This window comes from Rattus rattus, chromosome 2 (assembly GCF_011064425.1).
Source record: "Rattus rattus isolate New Zealand chromosome 2, Rrattus_CSIRO_v1, whole genome shotgun sequence".
NCBI classification, from domain to species: Eukaryota; Metazoa; Chordata; class Mammalia; order Rodentia; family Muridae; genus Rattus; species Rattus rattus.
The window spans coordinates 169,382,856-169,409,927 of NC_046155.1; the positions used below are offsets into that span (position 1 = coordinate 169,382,856).

The window sequence follows — 27,072 nt, forward strand, 5'->3', positions numbered from 1 at the left end:
TAAAGGCAGGCCTCTGTGCTGGTGGATGGACGGGCTGGGGTAGTCACTCACAGCTCCTGAGGGAGTCCCGGGAGGGGGTGCAGACTGGCAAGCACCCTGACACCAGCTACATTCGGGGTCCCGGGAGCACACGCTGTGGTCTGTGTACATGGAACAGTAGTCCAAGTGGTACTGCAGAGACACAGAACACATGAGAAGACGCTGCCCAAGACCTGGAGCTATCTGCCAAGGCTTGCTCCCTGTACTGTCCAGTTAACCCCAAATGCTCAGCACTTTGAGGGCCCCACCCCACTCCTCCCTCAGCCCTGGAGAACCCCGTACTCTGCCCAATTCTCTCCAATCACCCCTCATTTGCAGAGTCCATGCTGCCTCTACCCACAGCCACCGCTCCCCATCACCCCAGTGCTCACATCCAGGGCGGGTGCCTGAAACACGAAGGGGGGCACCTTGTAGGCCATCAAGTCCCCACGAGGCCGGCCACTGTATCCCCCAGCCACCAGCAGGACACTGCCACCGAGAACAGCTGCCACATGTGAGTAACGACCACTAGGGGGCGCTGCTCGACCTAGAATACAGTCACAGCATCAGACCTTCCCCAGCTTCTGTCCTCCTGGCTCCTGCCCTCCCCAGAGTCTAGCCAGCTTTAGCCCCTACCTAGCCAAGGAAATCCTCCTGGCCTGCCTGGCTCTGCACTTGCTTATTTTCTCGCTTCTCTCAGAGGCCCAGGGCCCTGCACAAAGCATCTCAAACAAAGCATGATCTCTGTGACAGACGGATTCAAATCATACATCAGTTATGAGCTGTATGGCTTTGGCGGAAGACTCAACTTTGCCAAGTCTGGGTTTCTTTGCCTTAAACTGAACCAGCCCATTGAGAGATGAGATGGGGGGAGGGAGGGGGCAATGAGGGAGAGAGAGGATCTCAATCTGTAGCCCCAGGCTGGTCTCAAATTCAGCCCCTCTGAGGATGTGAAGTGTGTACATACAGTTCAACAGTAGTTGGTGACATCTACGAAAGGCAAGCAATAAGCCAGGGAGCCGGTCCATCACGTAAAATACCTGCCACCAAGTCTGACAACCTGAGTTCAATCCCTGGGACCCACATGGTGGAAGGGGAGAACGGACTCCTGTAGGTTGTCAGGCTCTCCACACAAGCTCTGGCTTGGGCCCCAGTGCACGGGCGCACACAGAATAAGACAAAAGGAAAGTGGCAAACAGGTAGGAGGGAGGGCCCAGCTGGGACTGGGACAGAAGTGGCCAAGGCACCCACACTGAGCGCCTAGATCCAACCCAGCCTGGTGCTTTCACCAGGAGTGAACCAAGACACCTCCCCTCTGCTTATGAAACGTGAATCATGGCTTCCCTGACCTTCTACTGACCCCTACACTTTGAAAGCACATGGGTCTTAGCCCAAGAAACCAGAAATTTGCACATATGTATGTACACATGTATTTCTGCAATGCTAAAGAGCTACTCCAAGGCCTTGCACGTGCCCGGCAAGTACCACCTGTGAGCCCCGCCCCGGTCCCTTTCCGGTAGATTCTAAGCAAAGGTTGACCACTAAGCCACACTCTCGCCCTTTTGTTGGACTCTGAGACAGGGTCATCGCACACAGTCCTGTCCAGATTCAGACTCTACATCCCGCGTCCGCCTACCAAGTCTTGGGGATATAGTGTGTACACCATGTCCGCCAGAAAATTGCAGTCTTTTCTACTTTACTATTTCATGCATGTGGTGTATGGTGTATGTTGTACACACCCATGTGTGCACATGCGGAGGCCAAAGGAGGAGGCTCTCCATTTCACATTTTGAGGCAAAATCTCTCACTAAGCTTGAAGCTCGCTGTTTTGGTGAGTACAGCCGGCCAGCAAGCTCCACCTATCTCTGCCCCCCAACACTGGAGCTACATACATGTGTGGCCTGTCTACCATTTACATGGGTGCTTGGGACCTGAGCTCAAGTCCTCATGTTACATGGCAAGTACTTAACCACTGAGCAATCTTTCCAGCCTAGGAAAAAAATCTTTTTTTTTTTTTTTTTTTTTGGTTTACGTTTTTTGTTTTTAGTTTTTCGAGCCAGGGTTTCTCTGTATAGCCCTAGCTGTTCTGAAACTCACTCTGTACATCAAGCTAGTCCAGAACTCAGAGGTCCGTCTGCCTCTGCCTTCTGAGGACTGGGATTAAGGGCATGCACCACCTCCCAGCACTCCCCGCCCCCCACAAAATCACAAAACTGTTAAAAGAACAGCCTTGGAAGAAGACAAGAAGACAAGGTGCTGAGGTCTCCACTGTGCTATTTCCCGTCACTCACCCATCCAACCTACTGTCCCAGCAGCCCAGCTGCACAGCAACATCAGGACCCCACCCCACAGAGGAGAACAAGGTGCCAGCGTGAAGGCGGGGTCTTGAATGGATGCCTGTTTGAAGGTAGCCATCTTGGTTCTACCTCTGGTCCACTATGACCATGAAGTCACTGCTTCTTAGGACAGCTGCAAACTGGCAAACTTCCAATGAGAATCAGGATTCTGGGGCTGGGACGATGGCTCGGTCGGTAAAGTGCTTACCTCAGGGCACTAGGACTGGAGTGCCATGCCCAGAACTGTCACAGAAAGACAGGCATGGCAGCACATTTATAACCCCAGCACTGGAGAGGTAGGGCCAGGAGAAGCCTCGGGTTCACTGGCTGCCTGACTGGCCTGGCTGGTGAGAGACCCTGACCCAAGGAAGGTGGACAGTATTCCTGAGGCTAATACCTCAGGTCGTCCTCGGGCTTCCACATGCACACTGCACACATGCGTGTGTGTATACACACATTCACACACGTGTACATGTAAAAATAAAAAACAGGACCAAGGTCCAGTGCCCCTGCATCTGCTTCCTGTCACCCACCTTGTCCTCACCCAAACTTGCCTCCAGAGGACATGCCAACAGGATGCCCTCGCCTGCCAAGGTAATGACTGGGCAGCTTCTGCTAAAACTCAGAGATCTTCAAAAGCCCTCAGGAAAACACAGGAGACTCACCTTCAGGGGTCCCTGGCGGGGCAAGTTCAGCCCCCGACACCCACTGGTGGCAACCAAGGTGGTAGAAGAAGATGCCATCTTCGTAACACTTTTCCTCCTGGTAATGGGTGTGCACGTTGCCCCCTGGGAGAAGAGGAAAGGGCGCAGCTGGCAAGCCTCAGCAGAGGGAGGAGACCCAGGCTAAGTCTCATTTCCGGGAGGCCCCAGGCAAGCCTTGGGGGAGGTAGGGATGTCCAGGCTCAGTTTCAACTCAGGGTGGGCTCAGGCCCCTGGAAAGTAGACACCATCTAGGGAAACCACCTCACCATAGACCACCATGTAGTTTCCTAGAACACTGGCTGTGTGGAAGGCTCTCTCCCGTGGACCCTGGAGCCCATCCCGGCCCTTCAGCGTGGTCCACACACGCCGGTCCACGTGGAAGAGCTCGGTGGAATTCACCCGCACGGAAAACCTACAGGGACGAGAAAGGCCAGGGGCCAGGGCAAGGACGGCTTCCTCCCTCCTTAGCTTCACCCAGCACTGAGACTACCCATGACCATGTCTTGTCCCATCCTGACTAGATGTTCATTGTGGGCAGGACCCAGGTCTGAGCAGGGTCTGCCATCTTGCATAATCTGTCGAGAGCTAGAAGACGGCTGGAAGTGTGGGGAAAGCAACTACTCAGAGCCCGAGTAGAGGCTCAGAGAGCAGAAGAGGGTGAGGGAATAGATACATATGAGATAAAGAGAAGCGACAGATAGACAAATGGACCATGACAGAGGTAACCATCTGAGCCCAGGAGGCTGCCAATGAGCAAAGACTTCTAAAGATTAAGGTCACGGAGTCCTGGGCTGCTGTGGCCAAAGAACAGGAGCATAGGACAGGTTACTCACCGGGCAGTGGAAGGCCGGTGTCCACCATGGACCAGCAGGGTACGGGACGGGGCATGGAACACCATAGAGTGGCCAGTGGCAGCAGGGGGCCGCCCACCTGCTGGGATCACCTGCTCCCAGTAGCCCCTGCTGGTGTGGTCCAGGCGGAAGCGGAAGAGGCCAGAAGAAAAGAGGTCATGCTGAGTGCGGCCGCCGGACACATACAGCCAGATGTCATCCACCAGAGCTGCTGCATGGCCTGCCAGCCCTGGGGGCCCAGAGGAACTGGAAGCAGGTGGTGCCAGGAGCTCCCAGTGGCCTCCACCCAGGGGGCTAAAGGCCCACACATCGTTGGTTAGCAAGCCATTGGCCAGCTCACCACCCATCAGCACCAGGAAGCCGGCCCAGGCCACGGCCACGTGGGAGTGACGGGCGGCCTGTGGGGAAGAGACAAGGGGACAGATGGTGACACACTGGAGAGGGACAGGGCAGAGATGCAAAGACAAAAAAGCAGATGTGCAGAGAGGGAATAGAAGACAAGCCAACTGGTGTGGACCTGGATTTCCAGGACTTGAGAGGCAGAGACAGAGGAGGATCAGGAGTTCAAGGCCAGCCTGGGCCATGTAGTGAACTTGAGACCAGATTAGGCTACATGAGACCCTGCTTCAAGCAGACAAAAAAAAAAAAAAGGAAATAAAGAACAAACAGACAGAAAGCCAGGTTTGGTGGTACTCAGCTCTAATCTCAACACTTGGGAGGCTGAGGCAGGAGGACTGCCATGAATTCAAGCCAGCTAGGCTACAGACTGAGATCCATATCAACCTAAGTCCTTAACTCAAAAGGAAGGAAAGAGCGAGGGAGGAGGGGAGGGAGGGAGAGAGGGAGGGAAGGAAGGACAGACACAAGACACAAAAATAAAAACAGAGATGAGATGGTGACTCAGAGAAACAGAGTGAGAGAATGAGGGACAGGAAGACAGACATGGAAGGGAACAAGAGAAATAACCCAGAGGAATGGAGACCAAGACACAACAGGAGACCAAGAAATCAGTCAGGAAAAAGAGGCAGAGGGGAGGGGACATGCAAACGGTACGGTAGGACAGGCCTCGAAGACAGCTCAGAAGGGGCAGGAAAATCAGGAGATCAAGGCCACCCTGGGCTGTCCTGAGACCCTGTCTGAAAAAGAAAGGAAGAGTGAGGGAGAGAGGGAAGGAGGGAGGGAGGCTGGCTGAAGAAAGGAGGAAGAGAGGGAAGGAAAGAGAAGAGGGGACTATGGGGAGAGGGAGGGAGGACAACAGCATCTGGAAAGATGTAGGGGTGTGGGCAAGGAAAGGAATTTCAGAATGAGCAAAGACACAGACAGAGAAGCAGGTGTCCAGATGCAGTTGTCCGGTCTGGGGGTGGCAGGGCGATGAGGGTCAAGAGTGGGCAGGCCCCAGCCAGGGCACAGGAGGGTCCATACCGGAGCAGGCGTCAGATCCCAGGACTCCCAGGTGTTGGTGGAGAAGTTGTACAGGACAAGATCCCCCAGGGCCTTGTTAAGGTCCTGACCTGCAGATGAGGTGAGCGCTCTCACACAGGCTGACAGGCTGACCGGCCTCCAGACCCTCCGCCCTCACCTTCTCCCCATCTGCTTACCTCCAAAGACAGCCAGCAGCCCTGGCGGAGACAGGAAGGCACCAGCTGCCCCAACTCGGGCAGAGAAGGCGGGGTCCCCGGCACTCACACTGTGCCACCAGCCAGCCCCCTGGTTCTCCCACAAGTGCAGGTCACAGGCCCGTCCCAGGAATCCAGGCTCACAGCGGCATGGTCCCAGGGTCTGGGACGAAGGGGACAAAAAGGCAGAGAGAGAAAAAGAGAGGGATATGGGTCATAGAACACAGAAAAAAACAGAGTCAAGACAAACGGGATAGAAAAAGAAAGACAGGAAGGGAATGTTCAAAGAAACAGAGAGAAGATAGGGGACAAGCATGGCACAAGGGAGAGGAACAGGAGACACAAACAGGAGACACATGAGGGAGAAAGAGGTGGGGCAGAGCAGAAAGACCCACAGAAAAGGCAAGAACAGTTAGAGAGGACATATTAGTGAGGCCCACGTCCACCTGGGTTGAATGAGCTCCGATTGGGGAGACTGAGGCAAGGAGGGTTCCAAACATAATACAGATCCCAAGTTGGGGTGCAGATCTGAGGCATAAGGTCAGGGGTGAAAGGACAGAAGTCATGGCAGGAAGCCAGGTGTGGTGACACATGACAGTAACCCCAGCACTCAGGAGGAGGCTGAGGGAAAAGGAGGCCACCATGGTTATAAAATGAGACCCTGTCTCAAAAACTACCATGACAGGGACCTAGAATAGCCAGGTGCGAGTAGGACTTCAGCCTGAAAGAGGGCAGAAGCCATTACCCCTAGGGGAAGGTTGGCTAGACATGAGGACAGAGCTAGAAGTGAGGTCTCAACGGGAGAGGAGCAGGTAGAGGTGGGGTTGGGATGAAGTCACAGAAGTTGGGGTAGGGGGACCAGGAAGGAGAGGGGACTGGCAGCGGGGAGGGGATGGTCAGGATGGAACAAGGCCCTGTTTAAGTCAGATATGGCAGGTGTGGTCACAGGTGGGAAGCCCAGGGAGACTCAGTGGGAGACACTCACCGAGGCACAGGTCCCGTGGCTCCCGCAGTAGGCTGAGCACTCCTGCAGGCCACAGTCTGGACCCCCCCAGCCTGGCTCGCACACACACACTCCCGGAGACTTGCACTGCCCGTGGTTCTGGCAGCCTCCAGGACACAGGGAGAAGCGGAAGGAGGCGTTAAAGCCCAGCAGGTTGTAGTTGGCATCGCTGAAGAGATGGAGCAGCATCTAAAGACGAGAGGCCAGGTACACCGGGCAGGCTGCTTCTGGCTGCATCCGGCTGCAGCTGTACACACACCACCCCTCGCCCTGCCTTCCTCTGTCTCCTTCTGTTGTTTAAAACAAGATCTCATGGGGGCTGGAGAGATGGCTCAGCGGTGAAGAGCTGCTCTTCCAGAGGTGCTGAGTTCAATTCCCAGCACCCACACGGTGGCTCACAACCATTTATAATTGGATCTATGCCCTCTTGTGGCACGCAGGTGTACATGCAGATAGACCACTCATGAATCTTTTTAAAAGGATCTCATCTAGCCCAGGCTGGCCTCGAACCCATTAGCTGAAAATGACCTCAAATTGCTGATCCTCCTGCCTCCACTTCCCCAGTACTGGCATTACAGGTGTGTACCACCACACCCGTTTTATAGGCTGCTGGTGATTGAACCCGGGCATTTGTGAATACCGGGCAGACACTCCGCCGACTGAGGGGCATCCCCGGCCCCACCCTGCCGTCTGATGTCTGTTTTCTGTGTGTTTGTGGAACTATCTGTTTGGTTGTTGTTGTTGCTTGGGACAGGGTTTCAGGATGGGGCCCAGGCTGGTCTCAAATCAACCCTCAGGCTCTTAAGACCGGGGATTACAGGACTCACTAGTGGAACCCAGCACTCTGCCTCTCCGCCTTCCACTGTCTTCTCTGATACCCTCTGCCTGGCTTTTCTGGACTTTTCCTTCCAATCTTTTTCATTTCTTCCTAGGCGTGTACTCCTAGACCGCTCCCTCCCAAGAGACCCAGAGACCATGGTCCCACACCCCACCACACTAACCTTGCCTGAGGATGCCTCGATGGGTGGGGGCCGGGTGCTCCCACTCAGACTAGCAAGCAGCGGGCCTTGGGGCGAGTCACCATCATACACAAAGAGGTAGTCATAAGTGCACTCTGTGTCCAGGAAAAGGAAGTCCAGCAGGATCCGGTGCTGAGGGCTCGGTGCTGGGAAGGGAGCACAGGGGCCAGGTTCTCTCACATGCACCTTCTCTGAGGATCCAGGAAACCCACCCACAGAAACCACCACACCTTGTTCTGGGTGGTGTGAGGGAGCTCCTGGTCCGAGGAGTCGCAGCCCCCGCTCTGCCATTGCGCTGAACATCCACTGTCAACTTGTAGGAACTCACAAAACCCTTCTCAGCACTCACAGTACAATGTGAGAGAGCGGCCCAGGGCCCAGGCCAGATGTGTAGGAGAACCCTGGCTCCTCCCTACCAACAAAGAACTTATCAGAGCACCACAGCTCCCCATCCCCGCACAGACTCTCCTGTTGCTGGTTACTTTGCTGTGACATTCACACAAGAACACTATGTCATCAGTCTTCATTCTCCACTCTGCTCCTGAGCCACTACTAGTGTGTGACCTTGGGCAGGCCACATGCTCTCTCAGGCCCGGGCTTCCCAGCTGTGAGATATTGATCTATTGATACTGTGGTGGAGCTCAGACAAAAGCTTTCTCTTATTTTTCTTTTGTTGTTGTTTGGTTTGGGTTTTTTGTTTGTTTGGTCGGTTGGTTGGTTGGTTTGGCTTGGATTTTTGTTTTTTGAGTCAAGAGTCTCACTTTGTAGCCCTGGCTGTCCTGTAACTCACTCTGTAGACCAGGCTGGCCTCAAGTTCAGAGAGAGGGTCTGCCTGCTTCTGCCCCCAGAGTGCTAGTATTAAAGGAGATGAGATCTTTAGGCCAGGGCTGAGGGCGTGGCTCAGTGTAGAGCCCCTGTCTAGAAGGGGCTGAGGGCATGGCTCAGTGTGGAGCCCCTGCTTAGAATCCCACAGTGAGGGGCTGGGGGCGTGGCTCAGTGGTAGAGCCCCTGCCTAGAATCCCCCAGTGAGGGGCTGGGGGCGTGGCTCAGTGGTAGAACCTCTGCCTAGAATCCCCCAGTGAGGGGCTGGGGGTGTGGTTCAGTTGTAAAGTGACTGCATAGCATGCCAAGGTCCTGGGTTTCATCTCTTCTGAGAGAGAGGAGGAAGACTGATTCCCGCCTGGGTATTAGTAATGAAATGGGCTAACAGAGCTGCATGTAATTTTGAAACTATTAATCTGAAACTAAATTTTATAAACATATATATATATGTATATATAACTTTTTTATATTTTTTTTAATTTATTTTTGAGTGCAAACCAAAAGAGGGCATCAGATCTTATTACAGATGGTTGTGAGCCACCCTGTGGTTGCTGGGAATTGAACTCAGGACCTCTGGAAGAGCCATCTCTCCGGCCCGTCTCTGTCCTTCTCCTCACAGGACCAGTGACACAGACACCTTCCCCATGTGATCTGAGGTCTTGCCCTAATATGGTCTCTAGTAGTTGACTCCAATATGACACCTGGCCCTGGTGCTCCTCTGGTAAAAAGTCTTCTTCTTTGCTCTCCCAGCCTAGGAGAACAGCTGGTGTTTGGAACTTGACCTCATCTCTCAAACTGCCATTAGAGCATCGTGCCCGTGGGGAGCCAGGCCTCTGCACCAGCTGCTATATGTTTGCAGGCCTCCTCCAGGAAGCCTACCCTGATGTTTCAGGGCTGAGTTAGCAGCCTCTTTGGGATTTGAATATCCCAGCAAAACTTTCCATCTCTGTGCCAGGACTGTGTCCAGGATTACTCTCCTGCAGTCTAGGAGGGTCACAGGACACAGGACCTGGGCATATTTTCTTCTCAAACACTGCCTTGGCACAAGGCCTGGGCTTAAGCAAGAGCTGAGCAGTTGCTGGGTGACAGAATGAAGAGACATGCACAAAAGCATGGTGACACATGCAATTACATCACAGGTGTGGCGGGACTAGTGCTCAAGGCCATCCTGGGCAACATAGCAAGAGCTTGCCTCATAAGCAAAAACAAAACAAGAAACCATGTATATAGACTAAGCAAGTTATACTGAGCAATATAGATTTGTGTGTGTGTGTGTGTGTGTGTGTGTGTGTGTGTGTGTGTAACAACGATTAAGTTTTAAAGGGGGCCATAAATTTGGAAGAGAGCAAGGAGGGGTATATGGTAGGAGGAAGGAGGGGTATATGGCACGGGAAGGAGGAAGCATTACAGGGGAATGATGTAATTATACTATAATCTCAAAAAATATAAGATTTAAAAAAAAAAAAGTTCTGGGCTAGAGAGATGTCTCACCAGCTTGGAAAACTTGTTGCTCCTGCAGATGACCCAAGTTCAATTCCCAGGACCCACACAGGAGCTCACAACCATCAGCTTCAGGGATCTGACACCCTCTTCTGACCTTGGGCACCAGGCACACACGCTTTTAGGCAAAACACTCGCACACATAAAGTAAGTCTAAAAATCAATAAATAAAATGATACCACAAAGCCAGGTGTAGTGAGGTCCCCTATGATCCCAACATGTTAGAAACAATCAGAAGAGTCATCTTTGGTATGTCCCAGACCAGCCTGGGCTAGGAGAGATTCTATCTCAAAAGACAAAGAACAAAACCAAAGAGGAGGAGGATGGGGGCGGAGGAGGAGGAGGAGGAGGAGGATGGGGAGGGGAGAGAGGGGTGGAGAGACAGACAGATAGAGAAGCTGACCAGTTTGCTCTGGATTCCACTGACCAGAACCCAAGGATATAATATACGGACCCACAGTTTGGAGCTCACACAAGAACCATTCAGCAGAACCAGAATCCAGATCTTCCAGAATCTCGCCAGCCTTTATCAAACACCTGTTCCAATCAAGGACTTAAAACAAGTGCAAAAGCCTGGGAGATCTGCCTCCCTCCCAAAGCTCAAGGTTTCTGGTTTCTACCCTACCCCTTTCCAGAAAGAAATGGGACCCAAGCCCCACCTCCTGCCCTGCCCCTGGAGGAAGCCGGGGGACTCTTACTCCAGAGGAGGTTGGGAAGTCTGGGACCAGACAGAACATAATCATGGTACAAGAAGTGGGTACCCAAGCATGGTACGCACTCCTGTGATCCCAGCACCAGAGAGGCTGAGGGAGGAGAATTTTGAGTTCAAGGCCAGCCTGGGCTATAAACCATAACAAAAGCAACCAACCCACTCAGACTTTTGGGTAATTTTGAAACAGGGTCTACTATAGCCCAGGATAGCCTCTAAGATGGGATCCCCTGGCCTCAGCCTCTCAAGTACTCAGATTACAAGCTTGGACCAACACCCTTAGCTAAGATGCTGGTTCCTGGGGTGACAGATGCCACACCCCCACATTAATCAGTTTGCTCCCATCCCACTGGGGAAAATCCACAAACATCTCCCTGCATGGCTCATACCTCACCCCTTCGACCTCTGCCCCACTTCAGAACTCACTGTTTCCACATACCAAGCCTCTAGTCTGTCACCCTCTACTCAGGCTCAAGCTAACAATGCCTCCTCTAAACCATTCGATAGCTTCCTGGCACCCCCAAGGAAATAGCCAAACTGCCAATGTGACGTTCGAGGACCAGTTCCAGCTCCTCACCTCCCGTCTAGTGTATAGACTTACTAGACAAACACAGACACAGATCTGAAGACATTAACCTCCTTAGTGTCTTCACAGAGGCTGGCCACTTTTTACACCCCAGGGAACTCCTATACGAGCTTCAATGGCTGTTCCTCTGAACCTTCTAGCAGAGTCCTATCCTTCCCCTAGGCCCAAACACAACTCCCATTTCTAGCCTCTACTTCAGCCCTGAACATTTTGCACACTGGGGGCTGACAGCCCACCGTGCCCAACTACACACTGGCCTGAGCTAGCCAGTAAGAGTCTGTCAAAAACAAAACAAAACCTTCAAGGCTAAGGAGATAGCTTAGGGGATAAAGAACTACAGTTCAGATCCCCCTGAATCTGCATAAGCTAGATAGGGTGGTGCAGGGCAGCAACCCCAGCTCACTTACGTTGAAACAGGGAGCAGAAACGAGAATGCACCGAAGTTCCTGGGCCAGGAAGGCAATGGAAAGCAAGAAACTCTGCCTCAAACAAGGTGGGAGGTAAGGACTGGTTGTCCTCTGACCCCCACATGCTGTTACTTGTGTCTCTCCCCCCTCCAAGGAGGAGGAGAAGGAAGAGGAGGTAATGACAGGGTCTCCGTCTGGGGGTATAGTTCAGTTGGTAAAGAGCTTACTTGCATGCATGAAGCCCCAGGTTCAAGGCCAAGTACCATATGAAGCATGGCAGCTCATACAGATAATCCCAGAATTAAGGAGGCAGAGGCAGGAGGACCCATATCCATCCAGTTCAAGCCACCTGAGATACCTAAGATTCTATCTTAAGGAAGGAAGGAAGGAAGGAAGGAAGGAAGGAAGGGACAAAAAACAAAACCAACCAACCAAAGAAAAACCCTGCAAGCTGGAGAGATGACTCAGAGTTTAAGAGCAGCTGCAGCTCTTTCAAAGGATAAGGGTTAATTCCCAGCAGCCACACAGCAACTTACATTCATCCAGTACCAGTGGATCTGAGGCCCTCCTCTGGCCTCCTTTAGCACCAGGCACACACATAGTGCACATATGTACATGCAGGCATGTAGGATGTCATACAGGTGAAGGCAGGTACAAGATAGAACAAGGCCTGTCATTGGATGAGAAGGAAGGATGGGCGGGAGAAAAGTTTGAGGAGACTGGAACGGGAAGAGAGAAGCTGCGGAGAGAACATGGAGGCTGACGTTAAGATTTCATTCTGTACCTTTGCAGGTTGTTATGAATGTTCTTAAGGGACGGATGTGTACAGGGCTTTGTGTGTCTAGGTGGGCAATTAGATCTTATCAATTGGACCAAAGGTTATTGTGTTATGTGTTCTTTCATGTGGCGATTTAAGTTTAAGAGAATTTGTGGTGGTGGAGACACTGGACCATCACAGAATTGAGATGTATATTTCTGGCATGGTGGCAGCCTGCCTTGGGAACTGGATGGGTAGAGAGATTGCTGCCAGGCTCAGAGAGAAGCCATCGGCAGTGTGATATGGGATGGAGCAGAGCAGGTGAGACGCTTTGCTGACTGAGATGAAGATGTCTACCAGATATCTTGGGGCACTACGGTGCTAGATCTAGTGGGGGTAAAAGATATATATATATAATATATATACATATATATTATATATACATATATAATATATATACATATATATTATATATACATATATAATATATACATATATATTATATATACATATATATTATATATACATATATATTATATATACATATATAATATATATTATATATAAAATTTTTATATATAATTTTACAGCAACACAGGCAAAACACTCATACACAGAAAACAAAAGTAAATAAAACTTTAAAAAGGATTTTCGATTGGTAGCCCAGGCTGGCCTCAAACTCACAAACCTCCTCCTCCTGCCTCTGGCTTCTCCTTGTATCTGTTTTAGCATTCTAAATTTTAGCACATACACTTGCTCAAAAGCATCCCACATTCCTGTTCCCTCCCATCCATGCCTTGTGTTAGACTCCTGAGACGCGTCTTCCCTGGGCTTCACCTGTAAGAAAAGGTTGTTCCGGTTTTCTAGAATGTTCTTCCTCTCTCTTCCTGGCTGATAGACATAGATCCCTTAGGTCTCAGCTTTGACATCTCTTCCAGAATGCTTCTCTGCTCTCCTCTCTCCCAGATCGTGGTACTTCCTCTGGGCTCTCCCAGGGGAGCACTTTGCTATGTGACTGTTAGTACATCTGTCTCCCCCACAAAGACTGCTGGGAAGAAGGTCCCTGCTCTTCTGCTATGTCATGGTGGCATATGTAATTTCTGGCACATGAGTGGCTGAAACTATGGTTTTATTGAAGTGTTTAAATAGAGCAATAGCTCTAAGGGCACTTAATGGACATTTACTATATGTGATGGGTCCTCACGGTTGTCAATTTGACTACATCTTGAACCAACTAAAACCAAAACAGATGGGCACATTTGTGAGAGATCTTTTTTTTTTTTTTTTTTTTTAATGAAATCACTTAAAGTGGGAAGACCCACTTCTAATCCAGATCTTTTTTGAGGGAGAGGCTCCACCTTTTAACCCGGGCCACACCTTCTGCTGGCAGTCTGTATAAAGGACACAGAAGAGGCTGGAAATTTAGCTCAGTGGTAGAGCGCTTACCTAGGAAGTGCAAGGCCCTGGGTTCGGTCCGAAAAAAGAACAAAAAAAAAAAAAAAAAAGGACACAGAAGAAGGAAACTCGCTCTCTGCCTGCTTGCTCTCACTCTAACTAGCAAGTCCATTCCTTCACTTTGAGGTAGCCTCAAACTCACAAGCCTCCCGCTCCTGCCTCTAGCACCAGTTCTGGCTTCTTCTATTCTGTTTTCGCATACTAGAATTTAGCACATAGGCTTGCTCAAAAGCATCCTCTAATTCCTGTCAGCATTAGAGCCAACTTCTTTAGCATTCTGACATATACTGAGACATACGGCCTTGTGGACAGAAAAACCACTATTGGATTTTTTTTTGGGGGGGGGTAAACAGTTTTATTGGACTAGCTGGACCACAGCCTGTAAGCCATTCTTTTACTTGGGGAGAAGGAAGTCAAAACAGGGTTTCTCTGGCTGTCCTGGAACTCACTATGTAGACCAGGCTGGCCTCAAACTCCGAGATCTGCCTGACTCTGCCTCTGGAGTGCTCGGATCAAAGTTGTGCACCACCACCGCACTGTAAGCCATTCTAATAAATCTTGTTTCTATAAAGATTCATTCTGTAAGTTATGTTTCCCTAAAGAACCCTGAGTAATACACTATATGGGACATCAAATGTGTTAAATATCTGACTCCTTTCCTTTTAACCAAGTACCATTGCTATGACCATTGGGAATAAAAGAAATTGAGCCTTCAAAATTAATACATCCAAAGTCACAAAACTCATACGAAATAGAGCCTAGATCCTAAGCCAGTCCTAGTCCTAGTCCTGAGTGGGTTTACAATCCAAGTAAACAAAAATAAAGGAGTGGTAGAAAGCTGTGCTACATGGTTATTTTCTGTGCTCTATACTGCTAGTTTGTTACTGTGACTCTTGGCACATTCCCTCCCATCAGAGTTAGGGCCCAGGCTGTCTGCAACCCTGGGTGTTCAACATTTTACAGCAAAAGTCCTGGAATGGAGCCAGGAATGTGCTCAGCGAATGAACGCACAAATGAATGAACCAGCAACCGAATGAGTGACCCACGCGGCCCCACTCACCCTCGATAAGCCACTCGCAGTTGCCATTGACGCTGTAGTTGCCCGCACCATCCGTCACGAAGCCTGGTGCCTCCCGTAGCACCTGCCGCTGCCCCTTGCAGTCACCGGCCAGGACCTTGGGGGACAGGGGCCCCAGCACAGCGAAGGCCAGTGCAAGGGCCGCGGCCAGAGCTCCGCCCAAGGCCATCGCCGCCTTTGGCTCTGGTCCTAAGAGACCGGAAGGCCCTGAAGACCAGGAATGGACACTCTACGGGAATGAGGCCCTGCAGATGCAACCTTTACAGGCGTAGCATGGCCTTGTAGTCCAAGGAGGTACCAGCGACGCAGTCCCGGCCAAGGAAAGGGCCGCTGTTGATGGGTTTTTGAAACCGAGAGGCCGGCCCTATAGACCCAAGGAAGGCCCTGGATATGAAGTCGTTATGGATAGGGCTGACCCCTAGGGACCGTAAGGGTCCCCTATAGACACGAGCCTCCATAGGAGCGCCGACCCCATAAACGGTGTCTAATGATTAGACTCAGGCTGCTGCAAGGCCAAAACAGACCGTACAGTCTCCAGGGCGACGTGCGCTACAGCCCAGCAGGGCGGTCCATGGAGCTTGCAAGCTGGAACCCGCCTGGCCGGGAGACTCCTGAGGAGACCCCTCCAGGCGGGGGCGGGGCCTGCTTTCAGGGTCCCAGCCGGGATCCCCAGGGTTCACTCCAATGCTTACCCACCCGCTCCTCCCACCCGAGGCGGATGGGCTAGATCAGAGAGACCTGGGGACTCCCGGGCCAGAGCGGCCCGAGGAAGACCCGCGGAGAGCGCGAGGGGGCGGGGAGCCGCGCAGCCTCTAAGGGAAGGACAGGCTAGGAGGAGGCGAGAGGTGGGCGAGCCGCGGGTCAGAGAGGCCCTGGGAGGACTAAGGAGCGCCTGGCTCCACCCCTTCTCAGTGGAAGACTTCCGGAAACTTTCCCTCCCATCTGTTTCCAGCAGCTTGCGCAGCGTGAATAGGAATCCAACCCAGGGAGAATCACGCATGCGTATTGCTAAGATTGTAACCCAAAATCCTGTTAAAAGAAAGTATGTGCCAGTCATTGACTGAGCAAAGCCTTTGCCACTGGAGGGCGCCTCTATCTCTGCTAGGGAAAGGAAAGCCAAAAATAAAGGAGCGGTAGAAAGTTGTGCTAGATGGTTATTTTCTGTGCTCTACATTTAGGATCAACATGCATATCGGGTTATGAAGGCACAGGGCTCCAGACCCAAAATAGTATTTCCTAGATGGACATAATGAGACCCGTGTGGCTTAAAGCACCATCAATACATAAAAGAAGCTGGACTTAGCGGTTCAGAACTTGTTGCTCTGACCCGGGTTCGATTCCCAGAACCCATATCGTGGGAATCCAACGCCCTCTTCTGGCCTTCCTCTGCACGGTGTGCGAGAATAGTACGTTGACATACATTCAGGAGCACCATTTCTTTTTTTCACTTAAGATAGAAAAGAAACTATGTTATAGATTAAAAACTCAACGAATCCTCTTTATTTTGGCAAGAAGAGAAAACGTCTTTCTGCCAGAGACCATGTGAAGGTCCTTGGCATGCAGATGGACGGACAAAGCACAGGTCCGAGGTCACAAACCCCAGAGAGGGTTTCAAAGTAGAGACCAACTTCACAATATCCGTCCCTGAACAGTGGCTCGAGGGTCGCAGGGTCCTGGAGGGTCACGGGCAGGGTCCAGGCGGTCGTCACGGATGTTCCGGAGTCCAGCAGGGTCAGAGGTCTCGGAGGGGGTCAGGGGGGCGGAGATCACGGAACAGCGGGAGTCCAGATTCCGGAGCCGTTCGGGGCAGGGGCTGAGGGAGGGGACGCGGAGAACGGCTCCCGCGGGACCGTTTGGCACAAGAGGGAAAGGGGCAGGACGCAGCGCACCCAACGTGGGCGCGGGGTGTGTATGGGGGGGGGTTGCCTGGCATGGCCGAGCCCTTGGGCCGGGAGAGAGAAGGGGTTCCGGAGCCCAGCCGGGGCCCGGTGCGCCGCCTGTGGGGCAGAGGCGGGAAAGGGATGCTCAGACCGGGGGTGCAGGGCCCCCGGCTGTGTGCATGCTGAAGTATTCGGTGAAGCCGGTGTGCGGCGCCGCCGTCTGGGGCACAAGCGGCTGGTAGGACGGCGTCGGGCCATCCCAGCCCGGGTCGACCGCCTTGGGGAACCGAGCGGGTGGGGGTGGGGAGGCTGCGCCCGGCTCGGCCATGGTCACCACACGACCCCTTGGGGGCACTGCCGCCGCCACCGCTGTCTCCTCCACCTGCTTCCCGGCCTGGGATGGGGGGTCAGGGTCAGAGGCTGCCCAGAACCCTCGGGGAGCAAATGCGGCCCCGAAGGCCCGTCCCCCTCCCCCTAGAGGACTCCCACCACCCCAGATATGGACGCACGTGTCAGTCAGGGAAGGAGTGGGTGACTGGGCGCCTGGGCAGCGGGGCCAGGTACTCAAGGGGTGGCGTCGGGGTGCGCCTGGCAAACTCTGGAGGCGGTGGGGGAGATGGGGACCAGCCTCGGAAGGCAGGCGGCGGGAGCACGGCGCGGGGTGTCCTCGGGGGCGTGCGCAACAGCGCCAGGACCCAGTCTGGCAGGGTGGGCGCGGGCGCTGGGGGACGGTCTAGGCGGGGAGTTGGGGCACCGGGAGTACGGAAGGCCAGGGGTGGGCTTAGACGCCAATGCGCAGGGGGTGGCGGCGGGGCGGGGAGCGGGGTCAGGTACTCCAGGGGCGGCGCCAGCAGCTCCTCGGGCGCCGGGGCTGCGGAGCTTACAGAGGAGGTGGGCGGGGGGATGGAGAAGAGCTCCGTGAAGTTGGGCACCGAGTCGCTGATGAACGTCACGTTTCCATAGACGTGCTGCGGGAAGGCCTTATCTGCGGATTGGCTCCCTCCGGGCGCAGGGACCCCAGCGGAGGCGATCTGCGAAGTTCGCACGTGGTATGGGAAGTTCTTGTTGGCCGCCGATGGGCGGGTCATGATCTGAAAGAAGTCAGACACAGGTTAGAGAAGCAGTCTCCAGGACCCAGAATGTATCTATAAAGTTTAGACCTAGATGATTCCTCTCCATTTGACCTCTCTACCTTGTCTTTGAACCATTCAGACTGCCTTAGACACCAGGAGTAGGGTGTCTCCCTGCATTCTGACCTTTTCCCTTAGTTTTCCTCTTCTAATTACTGTGCTTAGTGGTGTTTCCAATATCATAAACCTGACTACTGGATGTCACAATTGATTGGTTATGGGCAGTGTCCTGTGCTGCCCAGTATGACAGCCACTAGCCACATATGGCTTAAATTGAATCAAAATTAAATGTAAAATCGCTTCTCAGTTACACACTGCCTTACCTAGTAAGCTCATTAGGGACCTTATTAGAGAGCACAAATTAGAATCGTTATACTGCTCTTTTTTGCTTTGCTTTGTTTTTGAGAGGGCCTGTGTAGTCCAGGCTGCCCTCAGACTTGCTATATAGCTAAGAATGACCTTGAATTCCTGACCCTCTCCCAAACTCCTGATTCACACACACACACAGACACACACACACACACACACACACACACACACACACACACACACACACACACACCTTCCTAGTGCTGGATTGAAGATGTTCAGCCCCATGTCCAATCTTAGAATGTGTTCATAAACACACAAAGTTCAACTAAACATTAGTTAATAGGCTCTTTAGAATGTCAACTCCTTGAAGGCAAGAACTCAATCTTGCTTCCTCTTTGGAGACAGTCTACATAACATCCTCCTGTGCTTGGATTATAAGCGTTTACCACCAGAGTTAGAACTTGACTACTTTTTGGTTTGCTTTGGTTTTGATTTTTTTGAGACAGTGTTTCCCTCTATAACTGCACTGACTGTCCTGGAACTCACTCTGTAGCCCAGTCTGGCCTCAAACTCAGAGATCCACCTGCCTCTCCCTCTGAGTACTGGGATTAAAGGCTTGCACCACCACCGCCCAGCAGAACTTGACTTTTCCAACTCCCTGTTAAATCCCAAGCTCGATCTTTAACAGTGTCTGGCTGTCAATAAATACCGGTTGACTGTTTCCAGAACACAGGTGATGTTTCTAGATCCCACTCTGCAGCCATAGCCCAGTAGCTCAGTGCAACTTCACTAAGGCTGTGCTGGGTGCATCGAGCTCTGCAACTTCAGAAAGAAGCTGGCTGAAGGTGAAAAAAAGCATCAAGGACACTTGTCTCGCATTCTGAGCTGCTGGTGTCGCCACTCTTGGCTCCGTCCCTCACTAAGTGCTGGATCTGGGGCACGTTGATTAAACAACCTGAGCCTCACCAGCCAAAAAGGATTACGGTGCCTATCTGGAAAGACGAGAGGGTGGAAATGAAAGCCACTGATGCGGAGTCTCCTGTGTGGTGGGTTCTTGGTGTTTCTTTTCTTTTTATCCCCTTCTGACTTCTTGCTGAGCTTCTAGATACACCATTCGAGGAAGATGAGTAAGCTAAGTCCTGAGGTGGAGCACGGCAGACCTGGTCCCTTCCCCGGGGGCTGGGCATGTTGCAGACTGTAGGTCCCCAGGATTACAAAGTTAAAACCCTTAGTGAAACTAATTTTTTGTTTTCTCTTTTTCTTTTGCTTTTGAGACAAGGTCGCACGTTGCCAGGCTGACCTCAAAAATTATATTTTTCTGTATAATTTTTCCTGCTCTATTTCTGTGGGAGGAGGACTTGAACTCCCGACCCTCCCGCCTCCACCTTCGAAGTAATGAGATTACAGACATCACGACAAATTTAATACTTGTTTCCTTTTGTGCACCATTCCCCATGTGAGCCCTGACTATCTGCCAGAGACTAGCAGAATTCAGAGTGCATGGTCTGCCACCAAAGGCCATGGATCCCTGGAGACTCAGCTTCTACTCCCATAGAGCATAGTCAATGACTCCTAAACTGTCCGGCAATTGAGCAAGAAACCCAGGGGGGAAGATTTGTATGAATACTTCTAGCAAGAACCAGGCTAAAGCCTGGTGTTCTGATGAATCCCAGAACTCAATGGGCTGAGACAGGAGGATTGCTGTGATATCAAGGGCAGTAGGGGCAATATAGAAGATTCTGCATCAAGGAGATGGGCGGGGTGGGGGGGGGACTGGAGAGATGGCTCAGTGGTTAAAAGCACTGACTGCTCTTCCAGGGGTCCTGAGTTCAATTCCCAGCAAGCACATTCTGGCGTACAGGCAGAACACTACATAATAAATTAATGAATGAATAAATAAATTTTTTTAAAAGGAGATAGGAATTGGAGAAGGGGAATGGGGAAAGGAAAGAAGCAGGAGGCTGGTTGGAGACGGGTTCAGGGGATACCTGATGGATGTATACATTAACATTGTAAGGCAGGTGCAGTGACACACATCTCCTACCCCAAATACAGTACTCAAAAGGCTAGGCAGGGGAAACACAGTAAATTTGAGGCCAGCCTGAGCAACACAGACTGTCTTAAAAAAGCTAATCTCGGGCTGGAGAGATGGCTCAGTGGTTAAGAGCATGGACTGCTCTTCCAGAGGTCCTGAGTTCAATTCCCAGTCACCACATGGTGGCTCACAACCATCTGTAATAAGGTCTGATGCCCTCTTCTGGTGTGTCTGAAGACAGCTACAGTGTACTTATAAATAATCTTTAAAGTCAAAAATAAAAAATCTCCAACTGGGATATGGTGGGACAAACCTTTGGCCCAGAAGGAGGCAAATCTCTGTGAGTTCTAGGCCAGCCTGGTCTATATAGTGAGTTCCAGGTCAACCAGGGCAACCAAGTGAATACATGCGTTAAAAAAAAAATCCCCTCCACATACACATATGCACACAAACCGTTAAGTAAGTGTAGATGAGGGTTGCCACCAATTCAGAAGGAGAGGACGTAAACCAGGACAAATACTAGCTAAGAACAAAACTAAGAAGAGTAAGATCTCCCTCAAGCCTAGGTCTAATATAAACGCCATTCAAAGCTAGGCTCCCAAGAGCCCCAATTCGTCCCATTTAACTGATGCTTGAACAATAGCTCTTGATGGGGAAATGGGGGGAAAGGGTGACTAAGGGCTTTGGGTGGGTAGTGATGGTGCAAACAGAAATGTGAAAACCTGAGGACACAGAGTCAAGAATGGAAATGGGGGAGGGGTACAAAGAAAGAGGGGTTGTATGAAGAGGCCAGGAGACAAGGTTCAGAGAAGTGGCAGAGAAGGAGAGCTCTGGGGGGACATGGTAGAGTACCCAGCAGGCTTTCAGACAGTGCCTTCCAGAGACCACAGAGTAGATGCGAGAGGGAGGGGGACCGAGTGCGGTGTCTTGGGTCCACAGTCCCAGCACTCAGGAAACTAAGGCAGGATGTCACAGCTTGCCCATCAGTGAGACTGAACTGTACAGCAAGCCCATCTCAAAAGAAAACAAAGGCGTGTAGGTCCAGGGCTCTACAGACGACAGGACATCCAGGCACATAACAGGCACCTCACACATCCTCCAGCCCTCAGTTCCCACCCCACTCCGACAGCTGTTCTCACCAGAAACACGCCATGCGCATACAGGTGGATCCCCAGCTGGATACCATTGACGATCTTCTCTCGGGCCCACTTCGGGATCCCAAAATTGGCGATCAGGGCCATGACAGGGACAGCGAAGAACCTGCGGGGAGGTTTAAAGTGGATTGCCACTGCTCTCCACCCTATCCCGTGTCCCCACCTCCCTGCTGTGTTGCAGGCCATAGGCAGATTCCCAAACTGTAGCCTTTGAAAGCCAGATGTTGAAAGAAGACCCCGAAGTCCGCTGGCTTGGGAGATTCCAGTGGATAAAGACCAGGCTGAAGTTAACTCTGCCCCACTTCACCCCAACCCTGGCAGCTTATCAACCTCACGGACCTCAATAGATAGCCCATGGTCGGATTAGCGAGCAACCAGGGCTTGACTGGATGTCTCCGAAACATTTTACATCTATGAGCTCGTTTAACTCTCACACTGAGTCCAGGAAACAAATGTGGTTTCCATTCCCTATAACAGGTGAGAAGGCCAAGGGCTGGTCTGGGTCTGCACCATTTGGAAGCTTCGGAGCTGGGCTCTACACCCCGGCAGTCTGGCTCGGAATCTGCCCACTTTACATGAACACGGTCGGTTGGTCGGTCGGTTTGGAGTTTTATTTGAAGAATTCCTTTTATGACCGCATGTGTATGCCTCCACCTTCCAAGCCCTGACATTATAGACATTCACTAGCATGCCTGGCTATTAACCGAGATGTTATTAAACATTTATTGTGTGACATTAAATCTTCATGCCATTTTGTTTTGTTTTCAAGACAGGGTCTCTCCGTGTAGTCCTGACTGTCCTGGAACTCACTGTAAACCAGTCTGGTCTCCCAACTTAGAGATCCACCTGCCTCTGCTTCCCAAATGCTGGGATTAAAGTCCTGTGGCATCACTGTCTGCCCTTCATATCTCGTGAATGCTGAAGAAGATCGTAGTAACAACCCTGTCCTAGGAAACAATATGACAGATTTGTACATAGGTCTGGTTTGCTTTAGTTTGGTTTGGTTTTCCAGACAGGGTTCTCATGTAGCTGTCTCTACATGAGACAGCTGTCTCAGGCTGTCTCAGGCTGTCTCAGGCTGTCTCTACCTCCAGAATAAGATGGGTACAGACTTGCCCAGCTCCCTGAAAGACTTTTTTAATTGTTTCTTTGGATTTTGCTTTTGTCCTTTCTGTTGTTTTTGTTTTGAGATGCTGACTATGTAGCCAAGGCTAGCAATCCTCACTAGTTAGCCTCCCAAATTCTGGGACTTTTCCCACCATTTTACTTTGAGTGGGTAGTTTAATTTTCTTCTAGATCATAAAAGCTAGATAGACAGTGGCAGATTTCAGACAACCACTTGTCCTGAAAGCTCATTTTCCATCCTCTGAATGATCTAGTTTGTGGGATAAGGTAAGTTAGGACCCCACCATGTCTCACCAGAGGGTATAGGCAGCAAAGAAGGGCACATAAAAGGGCTGTTTCTCCGGATAGTGCCGCAGGGAGACCAGCACCGCATAGCAGAACCACACATAGGCCGCCACCTGCAGCCCGATGAGTCCATAACCAGCTGGAGACTCGTAAGTGTATAGTACCTGGCCTGGGTCAAAGAACTGGACCCACAAAACAAGGGTGGTCAAAGCTCTGGCCTCTGACCCTGGACCCCACCCTCAGGCACCAAGGGCTGGAACAGAGAAAAGGGTCAGGCCAGAAGTGGTGGGACCGCTAGGGATGGGGCTAGAATTATATATAGGTATTTATAAGGAGCCTACGACAACTACTTTGTGCCCACTGTGGGACTAAATCACTCACACCCTGCATAACTCATCCATCCACACTGACACAGAAGCCTACTATCATCCCATACAAGAGGTGGAAAGCCCCTAACAGAGTCCTGAAGATAGGGCCAAGCTCCTCCTAACTTCCCACCGGCAGAAACAAGCTCAGGGCGAGGGTGGGAATGGCCATCTAGGAAGTGGGGGAGCTTAAACAGAACTAGGTCTCTGACTCTTGGACATGGGGACAAGTGAGAGACAAGGAGGAAGGAAGCTACTCAGAAATGGTGAAGAGAGAGGAGTCACTGAGAGACAGATGGGAAAGGCAGAAACTCAGGGCGAGAAAGAGGACGCTCTGTGGGGAGGGGCAGTAGACAGGGCAGGAAGGAGAGGGGCTGGCAGGAGCTTTGGACACTCACTTCTGCCTCGTAGATGAGCAACACCACGTGGGTGAGGGTGTACAGGGTCATGTACACAGACAACTTCACGGAGCCTGAGTGGCTGATGCGGCCTCTGGCAAGCAGGCCGTGGGGGAGACAGCAGGGTGGATGCTGTCAGGGAGGAGGGAGCTGCCACACCCCCCACCTCCACCTCCCTGCCCTACTCCCCAGCCCAGCCACCCCAATGCACAGTCCCTGCCCGGGCACCGTGTCACCGTGAATCCCTTCCCGAGGAGGATGAGTGTGAGCAGGAAGATGAGGAAGCTGGAGGAGAAGAGTAGCTTGGCTGGAAAGGGAGGAAAGGATGGTTCGGGCTCAGGCTCAGATCACCAGGCCCCTGGGGAGGCTCCTACCCTCTGTGGTTCATCTATTCTCACCCAAGATCTTCACGCTGTCATTCCCGATGCCGTCTGTGGCGTACTGGCCCCAGTAGATGCAGAAAAACAGGAGGCTCAGGACTGGGAGGGAGGAGAGACCGAGAAAAGACAGAAACCAGCTTTGGGACACCACTGTCGCCTAGCACTGTGATCCAAACGTTTAACCCTCTGCCACCCCCATCAGAAGCCCAGGATATCTGTTAGGACAACCTGCTAGGAAAACTCTGGAGGCCGTAGCCCCAGCCTCTCCTCCCTCAGGATCCATCAGGCCAGATCATGACCTTACTTTCCTCAGACCTGGGAGTGTAGATCCAGGAGTCCATACCCAGCCCTCCTCCCTCAGACCCTGGGGTCAGGATCCCAAGGCCCTCTTCTTAAGAGAACTCAAAATCTGGGATACTCAAAACCTCACCCTCCACTCCTGCTGCAGCCATGAACATTTTATAAGTTGTGTGGAGTAGCTGACGGCCTTTCAGCAAGTCTAAGAAGGAGATGGGAACGCATACACAGGTTGGGGAGGGGCGTTTCTGCATCTCTGCTCTCCCGCTTGTCCCAACCCTCTCCCTCATGTGCTGTACTCACATCCAAAGTAACAAGAGAGGACAAAGATGAGGGTGAAGATGAGGAGAAAGGTCACATCTGTCTCCAGGATCCCTAGAATTCAACAGAAAGGTGGGAGAAGGCCTTTGGAGTGGGCATCTCTACTGCTGGGGCTTCCACATCTGCCCTGTTCCTCCAATATCTGCTCACCAAATTCATCAGCTGAGAAATGCCGTGTCCAGAAAGACTTGCCGTTGGTAAGAACCATCTCATATTCCAACTGTAGCCCATCTCCCTGTGGAGAGTGGTGAGGCTCAAGGTGGATTCTGGGCAGGTAGGGGAAGTCAACAGGAAGGAAAAGGAGAGAAAAGCCAGGTGGCTGCCCCAGGCCCTTACCCCACACTTGCTGAGCGCAATATACCACCATCGTTCACGCACAGAGCGGAAGCTGCGGCCACTGGAGCAGCTCAGGTAGCGAGTTCCCTCCTCTGACACCACCTGGGGAGAAGCCAAAAGGCTGAGGCCTCATCCTCCATGACACCAGGCCCTAGACCTTTAGCACCTGCGCACTACCTCGCACCTGACAGCCCGACCAGGCGTACTGGGTGGTGAGATTGATGACCTGGTTGTTCTCTGGCCTGATCACCGACTCCTTGGCCAAACAGTCCTAGGGCAAGGCAGAGGCATGGTCACCCTCTGAACGACCGTGGCCTTCTGCCCCGGCACACCCCTCATATACACACTCTTCATAGCCCTCACCTTGTCCCTTGCCTTGTACACCGCTGGCCACTGAGATGGGTCGTCAAAATAGAGGAGGATGTTCTGACAGCACTTGGCCTGAAGATCCAGAGATTTTGTGGTTGGGGTGTTTACAGAAGTTGGACAGCTTTTGCCTTGGAGGGCCAAGGTAGTGTCCAGCCTCAGCTAAGGAGAGTGGCTGGGGAGACTCACCTCAGGGTATCGGAATCGGAAGTCCAGTCGGCCATAATCCGAGAGGAAACAAAATCTTGTCAGGAACACCCAGTCCTGGCAAAAGGATCCAGTGAGATCTGAGTCCTTCAAGAATGCAGCTCAACCCTACCTACGGACCCTCAACTTTTCTTCTCTATCCAAAGCTGCTTGGCTTCTCAAACACCACAAAGCAGCTAAGTCACCTCCAGGATTCTTTCCAGATTCTTTTGCTGTGTGTCCAATTTTCTGCTGCCCTGGTTTTCTCCCTCAGATGTCCCTCAAGTTTCCTTCCCTCCTCCTCCTCCTCCTCCCCGTCTTCTAGACACACTGAAAAAGACCATGGATGGCCAGGTGCACAGCCCCACCACCATCTGTCCTGGACTTTTTCTCAGCCGCATTCCCCCAGTTACACACACACACACACACACACACACACACACACACACACACAGAGGGCGGGGGGCAGCTCCAAGGTGGTCCCGCAAACCATGCCATCCTGGGAAATCTTCCAAACCTTCCTTGCTGGTCCTGAGCAGGCCAGGCGACCTCCACTTGGTGGAGTGAGGGGTGCTGTCCCTTCAGCACCACCATGGTGCAGCTCCCCCTATAACTCCCACTCTCCCTACCGACCCTCCCCACCCAGGCTGACCTCGACAGTCACAATGCAACCCCCAACCCACGGCCTCCGCCCTGGTCCGGGCCCCCACCACTCACACTCACGCCCCAACCCGGGAGGGGCGCAGGGGGCGGGGCGGCATCATCCCCTCTTGGGTCCCGCGGGCCAGGGAACGCTAGGAGACGGCTCGGTGTGCTCACCTCTTTGGAGCTGAGGTTGCCCCGCACGTACTTGGCCCGGGCGCGGGGGTACAGTGGCAGCAGCAAGAGCAGCAGTGGCGGCAGCAGGCGGCGCAGCGCGGGCGCGCGCGAAGGCTCCATTCCTCCCGCTCTGGCCTCGGCACGGCTCCGGCTCCCGCTCCGGCCCGGTGACGGAGGCGAGAGCGCGCAGGCTGGCCAGCGCGCGCCCCCGATTAAAGGGGCCGCTGGACGCAGCGGTCTCCGCCCCCTCCTCTGGAATGGACTAAACTGTCTCCTACCCTTCCCACCTGAAAGAACATTCTCTCCCATTCTTTTGTCACCTTACCCCAGCTGCGGTTCTTTTCTACAGGAGTCTCAGATACCTCAGGATGTGTGTGTGTCCTAAACTGAACTCACATTCCTGCAAGCAAGGGCCTCCTTTGAACTGCAGAGTCCGGGATGCTCATAACCGAGAAAATTGAGCTCTGTCCTGACCACTGACCCCCCAATTTTGACCCCAAATTATTCTATTTTTACCCATTCTCTAGATTTGGCAAACCTTGTGCCCATAGACACACAGAGGGTAAGGTGTTCTGGGACACACACACACACATACACGAGGTAAAACCTTCTAACAAAACAATCAATCCTGACCCACCTCTAGGGTGTGAACCCCAGCTGCTGAGAGCTGAGACAGAGGTGAGATATCAAGGAGATAGTACTCCAGTTATTGGGGCTGGCTTTGCCATGTCCCCACCAGAAGACCTAGGACAAGTCACTTATCCCCTAGTGTAGTTTCCTATCCCCCACCCATGCGGCTATTAATTCTGTCATTTCCCATAG

At 52.2% G+C, this 27,072-nt stretch overlaps 2 protein-coding genes across 2 annotated transcripts in view; both read right to left on the reverse strand.

The window, feature by feature from the left end:
• Positions 1-15,701, reverse strand: part of Megf8 (multiple EGF like domains 8) — a 47,971-nt gene extending 32,270 nt beyond the window's left edge. The window contains exons 1-10 of the mRNA XM_032894177.1: positions 14,844-15,701; positions 7,530-7,693; positions 6,511-6,717; positions 5,508-5,688; positions 5,332-5,420; positions 3,892-4,307; positions 3,325-3,470; positions 3,020-3,142; positions 411-565; positions 52-171 (exon numbers count right to left, since the gene is read on the reverse strand). Coding sequence (XP_032750068.1) covers positions 52-171; positions 411-565; positions 3,020-3,142; positions 3,325-3,470; positions 3,892-4,307; positions 5,332-5,420; positions 5,508-5,688; positions 6,511-6,717; positions 7,530-7,693; positions 14,844-15,030 — 1,788 coding nt within the window. The 5' untranslated portion in view covers positions 15,031-15,701. The remainder of the gene's footprint in view (positions 1-51; positions 172-410; positions 566-3,019; positions 3,143-3,324; positions 3,471-3,891; positions 4,308-5,331; positions 5,421-5,507; positions 5,689-6,510; positions 6,718-7,529; positions 7,694-14,843) is intronic.
• A 633-nt stretch (positions 15,702-16,334) lies between these two features.
• Tmem145 (transmembrane protein 145) lies at positions 16,335-26,370 on the reverse strand. Its single transcript, XM_032894178.1, has 15 exons — positions 26,251-26,370; positions 25,435-25,509; positions 25,243-25,320; positions 25,064-25,150; positions 24,880-24,981; positions 24,694-24,778; positions 24,526-24,597; positions 24,356-24,424; positions 23,944-24,024; positions 23,774-23,852; positions 23,546-23,639; positions 22,792-22,964; positions 21,358-21,478; positions 17,626-17,832; positions 16,335-17,135 (listed from the first exon to the last, which is right to left on the reverse strand). The coding sequence occupies exons 1-15, from the start codon at positions 26,368-26,370 to the stop codon at positions 16,887-16,889; spliced, it is 1,692 nt and encodes a 563-aa protein (XP_032750069.1). The 3' UTR covers positions 16,335-16,886.
• Between the last annotated feature and the right edge of the window lie 702 nt (positions 26,371-27,072).